Source organism: Loxodonta africana, chromosome 24, assembly GCF_030014295.1.
Source record: "Loxodonta africana isolate mLoxAfr1 chromosome 24, mLoxAfr1.hap2, whole genome shotgun sequence".
Classification (NCBI taxonomy): domain Eukaryota; kingdom Metazoa; phylum Chordata; class Mammalia; order Proboscidea; family Elephantidae; genus Loxodonta; species Loxodonta africana.
In genome coordinates this window covers 25,896,007-25,908,615 of record NC_087365.1, presented here as the reverse complement: position 1 = coordinate 25,908,615, position 12,609 = coordinate 25,896,007, and the positions used below count along the sequence as shown (strand labels likewise).

The following is a 12,609-nucleotide window of genomic DNA, read 5'->3' as shown; positions in this document are numbered from 1 at the left end:
AAGCCCTGATATTGGCTGCCTTTTTAACCACGTACAACTGGGGCGAGAGGCCTGAAATTGTAATGCCCTTTCAAACAGACTACCTACCCCTACCCCCAGTACAGGATGGGTACTGCTGGCTCAAAATACTGCTCCACCTTAGCCCCAGTAGCTGGCTCTTCCAGTTTCAGAACACCCCACACCAGACACTCCAGGGTCTTGTCCAACTAGCTTTCTTTCCAAAGGTCCACCTGGCCACAGTCACCACTCCCACATTGGCTGGATGTGGTTGATATTATTCAGCTGCAGACAGAACTGCCTGCGATCCCCTGGGAATATGCCAAGTGTTGGACAGTTTACTCAAAGCTAACACACATGGTTCCTAAGTTGGGGTTCTGTCACTCACCATGTACACCTGCCTACTTGGGCTGGGTATCTCTTTATGTAAAGTCATGTTTCACCCATTTAACTGACAGCCACTTTTCTCACTGAGGCCCTCAGAGCATCACAGATGCATCTGGGAAGACTGACAAAGTGAACATTTGTTCATATGAAATTACTATTTGTTTCCCATGGCTAATCATGCGAACTTTAAAAGTCAACAAAATCCTCAAGTCCTTTGGTGATGCTAAAAGTCCCAAAGGGCAGCAGCCATCAGTTAAAGGGACCATTAAATTGAAACTAAAAGGCTAACATAGGCCCAATCTACCCCACTCCTGGCCTTTAGTACTTGAAGGATTTTAGGGAAAAGATGGAGTTCTTTATGGGTTATAGGCTAAAGAGGGACAGTTTGCACAGTTTGGACAAAACAGAAGTACTCTTAGCAATAAATATGTCTCAAAATGACAATAAAGCTCTCCCAACTTGGTGGCTCCAGATCCCAGTGAGAAGTGATGGCCACAGGCACAATGAACTATGTACAGAGTGTAAACAGTAAGGCCCTTGAGAGGATGTAATGAGGGCCAAGCCAGGCGATGGGATGTATGTGGAGAGGCCTGGGTAATGGGGAGTGGGCTAGGGTTAATATGTCAAGCTTGTATGATGGCAATCTAATTTGCCACCAAAGCTTGTAGGTGGTTGTGGCAGGTCCACTGGGTTCCTCCAGTTGGCAGTAGGAGGGAGCAGATGTATCCAGCCAAGAGGTCCGGTCCCACCTGTTCCCTCCCCCTAGGGGAGACACTGGGGACAGCCAGGCCAGGCCTCTCTGTCCTTTCCTTCCCAAGAGGAGAGACAGGCCTGCCTGGGCCATACTTGAGACTGTCTACCCAGGGTCCAGGGCATAGCGGATGGGGCCGTGTTTCTCAAACAGGGATTGAAGTAAATGGCCCCATGTTGCCCACAGACCCTCCATGCCCAGTCCAGGAGTGGGGCCCATGACTCTCCACCCTAAAAAGGCCCCAGCCCAAGCTCCAACCCAGTTCCTCCGGGATGGCACAAACTAGCCACCCTATCCAGTTTCTGGGTCCCTGCCCCACATGGGCCTCTTGAACAAAGTCATGCCTCCCTACCCCCGCCCAAGCACATTCCTCCGCCTTTCTGAAAAAAAAAAAAAACAAAAACAAAAAAACTCAGGGGTCCTTAAATATCAGTCTCCCGGAGGTTGCTGTAGTCGGCCAAATCGTAGGCCTGGCAGGTGGCACCCTCGGCCACGTCGTGCCGGACGCCAAGAGACACGGCCTCCACCTCGGCGCGCAGGGCGCAAGCCGCCTCTGCGCGCTGCGTGGCCCCGGCGCGGATCTTGTGCGACAGGCTGGAGACCTTGGCACGCAGCTGGGTAGTAGGTCTCCGGAACGGCCCGAGCAGCCTCCACTCGCGGAAGGCACAGGGAGGCTTCCAACGGCCGGCGGTTGGAACCTGAGCCTCGGGCGTGCCCGCGGAGCCAGAGGCCGGGGACGCGATGAGGGCCAGCGGGGCACCGGGGAGCGCGGCGCCCGGGCCGGGTGCGCAGTCCGGGCGCGGGCCGCCGGTCGAGGCCCGCCAGTGGTGGCCGTAGACGCGCCAGAGGGGACGCCGGCGCCGGCGACGACGGCATTGGCAGCGCAGGAGGCGGAGGAAGGCGCGCTTGAACTCGCGGCTGGAGCAGGGGTAGATGAGCGGGTTCACGCAGCTGTTGAAGTAGCCAAGCCAGAAGATAACCTTGAAGACGCCTTCCGATGGCTTCAGCTGCGGGAACAGGGAGCCTGGGGAGGGGAGGGGGGCAGAGAGATGCTAGTTAGGTGCTCCGGGAGGGGGAAGGCCCAGGCAGGCCCTGGACGCAAGGGGGCGCCCCTGTCCACCCGCCAAGGGCCAAGGCTGAGTGATCAACCAGAGTTCTATGGATCGGGTCCCAAGGGTCCCTTATATAATTCAGGGAGTCTGAACTTGGATGGGAGCCCTGGTGGCGCAGTGGTTAAGAGGTTGGTTGCTAACCAGAAGGTCGGCAGTTGGAAACCACCAGCTGCTCCTTGGAAACCCTATGGGGCAGTTCTACCCTGCCCTACAGAGTCTCTATGAGTCAGAATCACTCGTCGGCAATGGGTTTGGTTTGGTTTTGTGAACTTGGATGGGCAAAAAGAATCATCATTTTTACTCACCTTCACCTGAAATTGAGCATTTCCTTTAGTGATGAGTGTAGGCAACAGAATTAGGCAAAACATATGAAATGGCCATTTTTGTAGGTCAAAACCTTGCAATACTGGCAGTTTCATATGGCTCGGCCTAATGTTAGCAGTTCCTCATATTTTCCTGTCACAATTGTTGCATAGTTTGAAATATTGTCTCTTCTCCTCACTGTTTGAAATGTCAGTCACTAGACCCCACTGTTGGGGAAGAAGCACATTTATTACTGAACTCACAATTTTCACTTTAAAATATTTTGAGATTTCTATTTGGGATGAGGAAAACGTTTCGGAAATGGATAGTGGTGGTGGTATTACACACTATGAATGTAATTAATGTCACTGAACTGTACACTTAAAAGGGGTTAAAATGGCGAACTTTTTGTTACATATATTTTACCGCAATAAAATTAAAAGAAATATTTTGACATTTTCAGGAAAATTGGTCTCGTCTGCAGTCCTCTGTATTTTATTTTATGCATTTGAACGCATGACTCTGAGAAGGGATTTATAGGGTTCCCCAGATGCCTGAGTAGTCACAGCACAAAAAAGGGGAAAGCCCAAAACCAGACCCGTTGCCGTGGAGCCAACTGCGACTCATAGCCACCCTGCAGGACAGAGTAGAACTGCCCCATAGCATTTCCATGGAGGGGCTGGTGGATTCGAACCGCAAACCTTTTGGTCAGCAGCCAAGCTCTCAACCACTGCACCACCAGAGCTCAAAAAAAAAGAACCCTTGAATTAAATGTAGACCAAGGCTTGCCCCGGGCCAGGCACTGGGCTGGACTCACATATATGAGGCACTAAAAATGGCCCTTGCCCCTAAGAAGCAAAGTGAATAAAGTATCATGGAAACAGAGGTGGGAGTGATGGCGGTGCTCCATACGTGCCTGTGGGGTGGGGGCTCAGGCTCAGCAAATCTTCCGGGGTCTCAGAATGGGCAGGAGTCAGCCAGGATGGGGAGTCGTCCAGGTGGAATAGGTAGGCAAGAGGATAACAAGTTTGGGGCCTGGGAGTACTCTGTAGGATAAACCCAGACAACTTCATTTGGGACAAATGATGAAGGGCCCTAAGTGCTGGGAAATCCAGCTTTTATTTTGTTAGGGTCCATGGATATTTTTTAAGCAGGTGAGAGATAGGGTCTAAAATTGTTCCCATGGGCTGTTGGAATGCAGGACAATGGGGCTGTCCCAGTGGACGTGGTTGGGGAAGGTTTCTGGGACGGCTCTGCGGGGGCAGAGTTCCAGGTGGGTAGGGGAGGAGGTGCTGGGATCTGAGATGTGCTAGGAAGACCCTCCTGCCCACAAGTCTCTCCCCCTGGCACCCACACCATGGACCGGAAAGAGGCCATATCTCCAAAAGGCAGCCAACAATGCGCAAAGGCATGGCCTGGGAAGCACAGGCCACTCTTTTGTCACTCATTCGAAGCAGCAGCAGGGCCAGGAGCATCCCATCCCAGGCAGAGGGATCCTCTAGGCCAAGCAGGCCCAAGGTGCGGCGGGAGGGGTCCTTGACAAATCACAGGGCCTGCTCTCTCTTCCCCTTGCCCCCAAAGAAATAAGGGCAGAGTCCCCTGCTGAGGGGGCAGAAGCACCACACCCTCCCTCCAACCTGGGGCCCTAGCACATCATTCATGTGTCCCAACCCCACCCTACAGGGAGAGTTCTGAATATAATGGACACCTCAGAGGAAGAGGAGGGTCACAACGGCACCACAAAATCCATGCGAGTTACACGACTATCTCAGTCTCCCCTCTTCTGTGAAACAGGGACAACAATATGTCTCTGGAAAGGATTTTGTAAAGATTCATACATTTTAAAGCCCAGCTCTTAAGCAGGCTCTTAATACATACTGGTTTCTCCTCACTCCTCCCTCCCTAATGTGGCCTTTGAGAGAGGAGACTTCAGTCCTGGGAAGGGATCCAGTTCCCAGCGCTGGAGAGTGGCTGGAACCAGAAGCTGAAACCTGGTGGGCTTGGGGGAGGCTGGGACATCAGTCAGGGTGTGCTCAGGAGACGAGCCTCCTGGGAGACAGGCTGGGCAGTTGTTCCTGAAATATGGGGGCTACCAGGGTTGACTTCAGCCTCTAGGAAGGCCGCCCTCAAGAACAGAGTCCCTCAATGGCTGCAAAGTGAGACAGGGTGCTGAAAATAACTTTCTGACTCAGGCTACAATTCTTTTATATTTAGCCCAGGATGACAAATCAGCAGACTATGCTTTCTGTGGTGAGGCAAAGCTGGCCAAAGGGCATTGTCATTAGCACGATTTTAAGTGCAATTGGTGGGCAACACGGCATATGTAGTGTGCCTGGATCTTGTTGTAAACATCATATTCTAATTTATGCTCAACAAACCTGTATGGAAGCCTGCTGGGAATTCCTTACACACAAAGGAGTTGGTATGCAAACTCAGTTTTTCAACCCCAGGATTTTTCTACTGTATCCTGCTGAGGTTTTGTCTTACTTTAGGCTTTTCCAGAAGCAGGTCCTGAGACAAGGATTCAAATGCAAGTTGTTAATTTGGGAGCTGTGATAGTTAAGGGGAAACCCTGGCGGCTGTAGTGGTTAAGCGCTACACCTGCTAACCAAGAGGTTGGTAGTTCGAATCCGCCAGGCGCTCCTTGGAAGCTCTATCGGAGTTCTATTCTGTCCCGTAGAGTTGCTATGAGTCAGAATTGACTCTATGGCAGTGGGTTTGGTGTGGTTTTGGTTTGATAGTTAAGTTTGTGTGTCAACTTGTCTGGGCCATGATTCTCAGTGATTTGGCAGTTATGCAATGATGTAGTTTGGCAGTTAGATAATAATGTATTCTGGCAGTTATGTAATGATGTAGTTATCCTCCATTTTGTGATATAATGTAATCACCGCCACAATGTAATCTGATGTGATCAGCCAGTAAGTTGTAAGGGAAGTTTCCTTGGGGGTATGGCCTACATCCAATATATATGGACGTTCTGGCAAAGCTTGCTGGCTTTTGCTCACTCTGGATCCTACATCTAGCTCATCATCATCTGACACCGGGTTCTTCAGCCAGTGGCCTGCTGTATTGCCTGCCTATCTTGGGGTTTGTTGGCCTCCACAGCCCGTAAGCCAGCAGGCTGCTGTATTACCTGCTGATCTTGGGTTCCTCAGCCCCTCCAGCTATGTGAGTCAGGAGAAGCTTAAGGATGAGTCTTCTAAATTGGTTCTCAAGTCTGATTATTAGTCTTACAGATATTGATGACTCTGCTTCCATAGTAAAGAGGGCACTGCTAGTCCATGGCATAAAGTGGCAATAGAAATACACAAAATATCACCACCAATGGATCAAGTATTGGTGAGAGGCCACGCTGTAGGTGATCTCATGTTTGATACTTTTCTACAATTTTGTCATAATGAAAAGTATAAGGAAGTTGGTTGGTTGGTCCTACTTTCACTAGATAGAGTGGTGGAAGAAAGAGATGAGTTCAGGGCTTCAGAGTCACAGCTCAAGTGCCACATAAACAACCTCAAAGTTGCCACTTGTGCCTTGAAGGAAAGCCATATTTCTTGTAGTAACAGAGCTGATATTGCCAAAAACCAAACCCAGAGTCTTACCATTAGAGTGGCTGAATTATAATGCCAATTGAATTTTCAACCTTGAATGGCATCTGAAGTTAAAATGAGGGCATTGACTGAGAAGAAGTAGGATCCTGAAACTTGATATGGGGATATATGGGCAGATAATCAAGAAGTTGGGGGACACTAGCCCTTAAATTCCATTGAATCACTCCTGCAAACAGAATTAGCCCCTGACTCCCATCTGAAGAGACATTCCATCTTTGTCTGCTAAGCCACTCTCTCCAGTAAAACCATTAGTCCCTCCACCCCCATCTAATGAGATTAACCCAGCTGTGTCTGAAGACCCTTTGTCTAAGATATTGCCTAAGGTGGCATCTGAGTCATCGCTTGGAAAGGTGTCTGGGGTCTAGGGCCTTACATGACATTGCTGAATGTCCTCAGAACACATCCCCACCACCTATTTTTGGTTCTAGACCTATAACTAGATTTAAGCCCCAGTTTTTTTTTTTTTAAGCCCCAAAAGGTGAAGTACAAAATGTGACTCAGGAAGAGGTACAATACACTCTAAAAGAACTATTTGACTTTTCTAATATGTACAAACAAGAACCTGGGGAATATGTGTGGGAATGGCTATTAAGGGTGTGGGATAATGATGCAAGGAACACAAAGTTGAATCAGTCAGAGTTTATTGATATGGGCCCATTAAACAGAGATTCTTCATTCAGTGTTTCAACTCAAGAGGTTAGGAAAGGATCTAACGAGTTTATCTGGTTGGTTTGCTGAAGCATGGACTACATAATGGCCTACACTAAATCAAGTTGAAGTACCAGACCTGCCTTGGTATACTGTAGAAGAAGGTATCCAAAGGCTTAGGGAAACTGGCATGTTAGAGCAGATTTATCAGGTTGGACCAACAGATACACATGTGGAATGCCCACGGGATACCACTCATTTGCATCTTGTTTGTGAAGGGAGCTCCAGCATCCTTGAAGACTGCTGTGATTGCTATTTTTTGTAAGTCAGATTTGACAGTGGGAATTGCCTAACTGAATTAAGACAACTCCATGGTGGGAGGGGCCAGGTGGTGGCACTCAATTGACAGAGACAAGGTGTAATGGACAGAGGAGTAAAAGCAGTAATCAGAATAGTCTGACTTGTATGGACTTATGGGATTGGCCTTAGTCACAGTGTCCCTGGGAATGAAATAGATGGGAAATCTACTATTTACTTGATCTGTAAAAATGGACTCATACAGGGTTGCTAGGAGTTGGAATTGACTCGATGGCAATGGGTTTGGTTTGATTTGGGTACAAGTGGAAGAATTTTAGGTCAAGTGAAAATGGCAGTATAACTTGAATGGCCAGAATTGAGTGTCACAGCCCCTCAATCAATTCCCAGGCTTGAGCCAGTTTACAGACCCACAACCCCTTGAAGGAAGGAGAGACCAGTTCCCCTTGAGGAAGGATCCTACTATACCGCCAAAAATTTATGCTGCTAATCTTTCTCCCAAGGGGACTGTTCACTGGGGAAAAAGGAAATAATCATACTTTTTGGGGATTACCAAGTGATAATGGCTGTGAACTAACCCTAATCCCAGAAGATCCAAATGTCACTGTGGCCCACCAATAAAGAGTGGGGCAAGTGGAGGTCTGTGTATTAATGGAGTGAGTTCCTGAACCCATCCTGTAGTGATTCCCCCAGTTCCAGAATAGATAATTGGAATAGATACACTCAGCAACTGGCAGAACTGCCACACTGGATCCCTGACAAGTGCAGTAAGGGTTATTATGGTAGGAAAAACCAAGTGGAAGCCATTAGAACTGCCTCTACCTAGAAAAATTGTAAACCAAAAACAGTACTACGTTCCTGGAGGGATTGCAGAGATTACTGCCACCACCAAGGACTTGAAGGAGGCAGGGGTGGTGATTCCCACCACATCCCCATTCAACTCACCTATTTGGCCGGTGCAAAAAACAGATAGATCTTGGAGAACGATAGTGGATTATTGTAACTTAACCAAGTGGCGGCTCCAGTTGCAGCTGCTGTTCCAGATGTGGTTTCATTGCTTGAGCAAATTAATACAGCTCCTGGTACCTGGTGTGTGGCTATTGATCTGGCCAATGCTTTTTTCTCAGCTCTGGTTTCAAAGAAACACCAGAAGCAGTTTGCCTTCAGCTGGCAAGGTCAGTAAAACACCTTCACTAGCCTACCTCAAGGGTATATCAACTCTCTAGCCCTGTGTCATAATTTAGTCCACAGGCTTGGGGCAATGTTCTCCAGGAGGCTGTATATGCTCTAAACCAGTGTTTAATACATGGTGCTGTTTCTCTCATAGCCAGGATTCATGGGTCCAGGAATGAAAGAGTGGATGGGAGTGGCACCACTCACTATTACCCTTAGTGAACCACTCGAAAAACTTTTGCTTCCTGTCCCTTTGACCCTATGCTCTGCACATCTAGAGGTCTTATTTCCAAAGGGCAGAATGCTCCCACAAGGAGACATGACATTTCATTGAACAGGAAGTTAAGAATGCCACCCGGCCACTTTGGGCTCCTCATTCCCTGAATTAACAGGCAAAGAAGGGAGTTACTGTATTTCTGGTGTGATTGATCCTGATTACCAAGGATAACTCAGATTGATATTACATAATAGAGGTAAAGAAGAATATGTCTGTAATACTGGAGATACCTTAAGATGTCTCTTAGTACTAGCATGCCCTGTGATTAAAGTCAATGGAAAACTACAGCAACCCAATTCTGACATGATTACTAATTGCCCAGGTCCTTCAGGAAGGAAGGTTTGGGTCACCCCACCAGGCAAGGAACCATGAGCAGCTGAGGTGCTGCTGAGAGCAAAGGGAATATGCAATGGGTGGTAGAAAGAGGTAGTTCTAAATACCAGCTATGACCACGTGATCAGTTGCAGAAACGAGGACTGTAATTGTTATGAGTATTCCTTCCTTGTATGTGTGTGTCAAATATTTTTGTTTTCTTCACTTATAACATAACATGGAGGAATCTGGAAGGCATTATGCTGAGTGGAATTAGTCAGTTGCAAAAGGACAAATATTGTATAAGGCCACTATTATAAGAACTCGAGATATAGTTTAAACAGAGAAGAATATATTCTTTGAAGGTTACGAGACGGGGGAGGGAGGAAGGGTGGGAGAGGAGTATTCACTAATTAGATAGTAGATAAGGACTACTTTAGGTGACTGGAAAGAGAACACACAATACAGGCGAGGTCAGCACAACTGGACTAAACCAAAAAGCAAAGAAGTTTCCTGAATAAACTGAATGCTTCCAAGGCCAGCGTAGCAGGGGCGGGAGTTTGGGGACCAGGGTTTCAGGGGACATCTAAGTCAACTGGCATAATAAAATCCATTAAGAAAATATTCTGCACCCCACTTTGGAGAGTGGTGTCTGGGGTCTTAAATGCTAGCAAGTGGCCATCTAAGATGCATCAATTGGTCTCAACTCACTGGGATCAAAGGAGAATGAGGAATACCAAGGACACAAGGTAATTATGAGCCCAAGAGACAGAAAGGGCTACATGAACTAGAGACTACATCATCCTGAGACCAGAAGCCCTAGATGGTGCCCGGCTACAACCAATGACTGCCCTGACAGGGTACACAAGAGAGAGCCCCTGAGGGAGCAGGACAGCAGTGGGATGCAGACCCCAAATTCTTGTAAAAAGACCAGACTTAATGGTCTGACTGAGACTAGAAGTGATCATGGCCCCCAGGCCTTCTGTTAGCCTAGGACAGGAACCATTCCCAAAGCCAACTCTTCAGACAGGGTTTGGACTGGACAATGGGTTGGAGAGGAATGCTGGTGAGGAGTGAGCTTCTTGGATCAGACGGACACTTGAAACTATGTTGGCATCTCCTGCCTGGAGGGCAGACGAGAGGGCGGAGGAGGTTAGAAGCTGGCGAAATGGACACGAAAAGAGAGAGTGGAGGGAGGGAGCGGGCTGTCTCATTAGGGGGAGAGCAACTGGGAGTATGTAGCAAGGTGTATATAAGTTTTTGTACGATAGACTGACTTGATTTGTAAACTTTCACTTAAAGCACAATAAAAATCAGAAAAAAAAAAGATGTAAACAGGGCTAGTGCATTTTTAGTTGTACACGTTAGTTATATCATGTTAGGTGCAAGTATGAATTTGTAATTGTCTTTATTTAGTGATTATGTATTGTTTAAGGAGATGTGTACAGGTGCCAAATCGACAAGGGTTGGCTGTGATGGTTAAAAGGAGCCCTGGTAGTGCAGTGGTTAAAGCACTTGGCTGCTAAACTAAAAGTCAGCAGTTCCAACCCACCAGCTGCTCTGCTGGAGAAAAATGAGGCCGTCTGCTTCCGTAAAGATTTACAGCCTTGGAAACCTTATGGGGCAGTTCTACTCTGTCCTTTAGGGTCCCTATTAGTCAGAACAGACTTGACAACAATGGGTACAGGTGATGGTTAAAGTTGTGTGTCAACTTGACTGGGCCATGATTCTCAGTGTTTGGCAGGTATGTAATGATGTAATCTGGTAGTTATGTAATGATGTAGTTATCCTCCATTTTGTGATATAATGTAATCACCTCCATGATGTGATCTGATGTGATCAGCCAATCAGTTGTAAGGCAAGTTTCCACAGGGGGGTGGCCTGCATCCAATATATATGGATGTTCTGGCAAAGTTTGCTGGCTTTTGCTCACTCTGGATCCTGCATCTAGCTTGTCATCATCTGACCTCTGGTTCTTGGAACCTGAGCCAGCAGCCTGCTTTACTGCCTACTGATCTTGGGATTTGTTGGTCTCCACAGCCTGTGAGCCAGCAGCCTGCCATATAACCTACTGGTCTTGCATTCATCAGCCTCTTCAGCCTGTGAGCCGGTAGCCTGCCACCTGACCTGCTGATCTTGGGTTCGTCAGCCCCTGCTGCTACATAGGTCAGGAGAAGCCTCCAGCCAGATGCCTAACCCGTGAACTTGGGACCTGCCAGCCTTTACAACTGTATGAGCTATTTTCTTGAGATAAATGTCTCTCTGTACATATATGCTTGACTGGTTTTGCTTCTCTAGAGAACCCAGCTGAAGACAGGAGGAAAATGAAATACCAGTAGTGGAGTGGTAAAAAGAGACAGGGAAGAGAAGGAAGCCAATGAGAGATGTGTTATCAAGGAGCCCTAATGGTGTAGTGGTTAAGTACTTGGTTGCTAACTGAAAGGTTAGAGGTCCCAGTAGTCGCTCTGTGGGAGAAAGATGTGGAAATCTGTTTCCATAAAGATTATGGCCTAGGAAACCCCATGGAGCAATTCTACTCTGTCCTATAGGGTTACTATGGTCGGAATCGACTCGATGACTATTTTTTTTTAATCAAGTTAGTTGTTACTGTGGGTAACGGGGGCTTAAACCCACTAGGGAACTCTGAGTGACTGTGAAGAATGTGTACCTGAGTGTTACTCCACCAGTGGGGTGAGGGAGGTAGGATATTTATACACCCATTCTAGCAGTCATTGGGCTGCTCCCTTGGGTGTTAATTTTCAGTACTTTCTGCCTGCTGCATGGGTTGGCAATGAGGTTTCTGGTGAGCAGAAAAAGTCCTCGGGCAAAGAGCTGCAGGTAGGTGTTTGAGTGGAAGTTGGTGCAAGGACACTGGAGGCCTAGGAGAGACGGGTGGGGTACCACAGCATCTGCCACAACTTTGTCACATTTGTCCTTTGCTCACTGTGAGAAGATGTCTTACATGGAAAATGGAGACTTCTGTGGTCTGGGCTCGAGCCTCTACAGGCAGCAGCTCCAGAGAGACTTTTCCTTTGTTCCCCTGACAGATGGCAAATCTGAGCCTCACACCCACCTCTTCCCAGAGTGCTCCAGTTTACCACCTACACCTCCGTGTGCCCTGCCTCACACTCCCTCATTGCCCCACAGCCTCTTCTGAGGTTCTCTGGGGGGTCTGAGAGAGTTGTGGGCATTTCATTGTATGGCATGAGTGCAGGATAGGGAGCTGCCTCAGGTCCCTGAGGATGGGCACCTGGCTCATGGGCATTGTGCCTGCATTGCTGCCAAGTGGCTACACTGACTTCCCCCTGCCCTCTGACCCCAGCAGGCTCCTCAGTCTTGCCTCTGGGATTTGGCAAGTGATCTCTCTGCTTCCTGGAATGCCCTTCCTCCTTTGTCCACCTGGTAGTGCCAGTTCCAGTGGCACCTCCTCCTGGAAGCCTTCCTTCCGCTGTTCACTCCTGAATTAGAAGAGTTAGTTGTTAGTTGTACTCTCTTCCCATAGCACACTGTATTCACTTCTAAGTGCCAAGGACATTGTGGGTAACTAGTGGTTTCCTATCTCTTCCTTAAACACTAAGCTCCGTATACCCTGTTCGGCACACAGTAAGTGCTCAATAAATTCTTGATCCATCTCTTTCTGTTACACCCTGCATTTCATCCATCATCAACTCATATTGGCTCCAGAATCTGCCCCCCATCCACCTTCTCATTATCACCCTGGTCCAG

General features: G+C 48.0%; 1 protein-coding gene across 1 annotated transcript in view; it reads right to left on the bottom strand.

Moving 5' to 3' along the window:
- Positions 1-1,557: 1,557 nt before the first annotated feature.
- ADRA1D (adrenoceptor alpha 1D) overlaps positions 1,558-12,609 on the bottom strand; it is a 33,015-nt gene continuing 21,963 nt past the window's right edge. The window contains exon 2 of the mRNA XM_064275817.1: positions 1,558-2,159. Within this exon, the coding sequence (XP_064131887.1) occupies positions 1,558-2,159 (602 nt within the window). The remainder of the gene's footprint in view (positions 2,160-12,609) is intronic.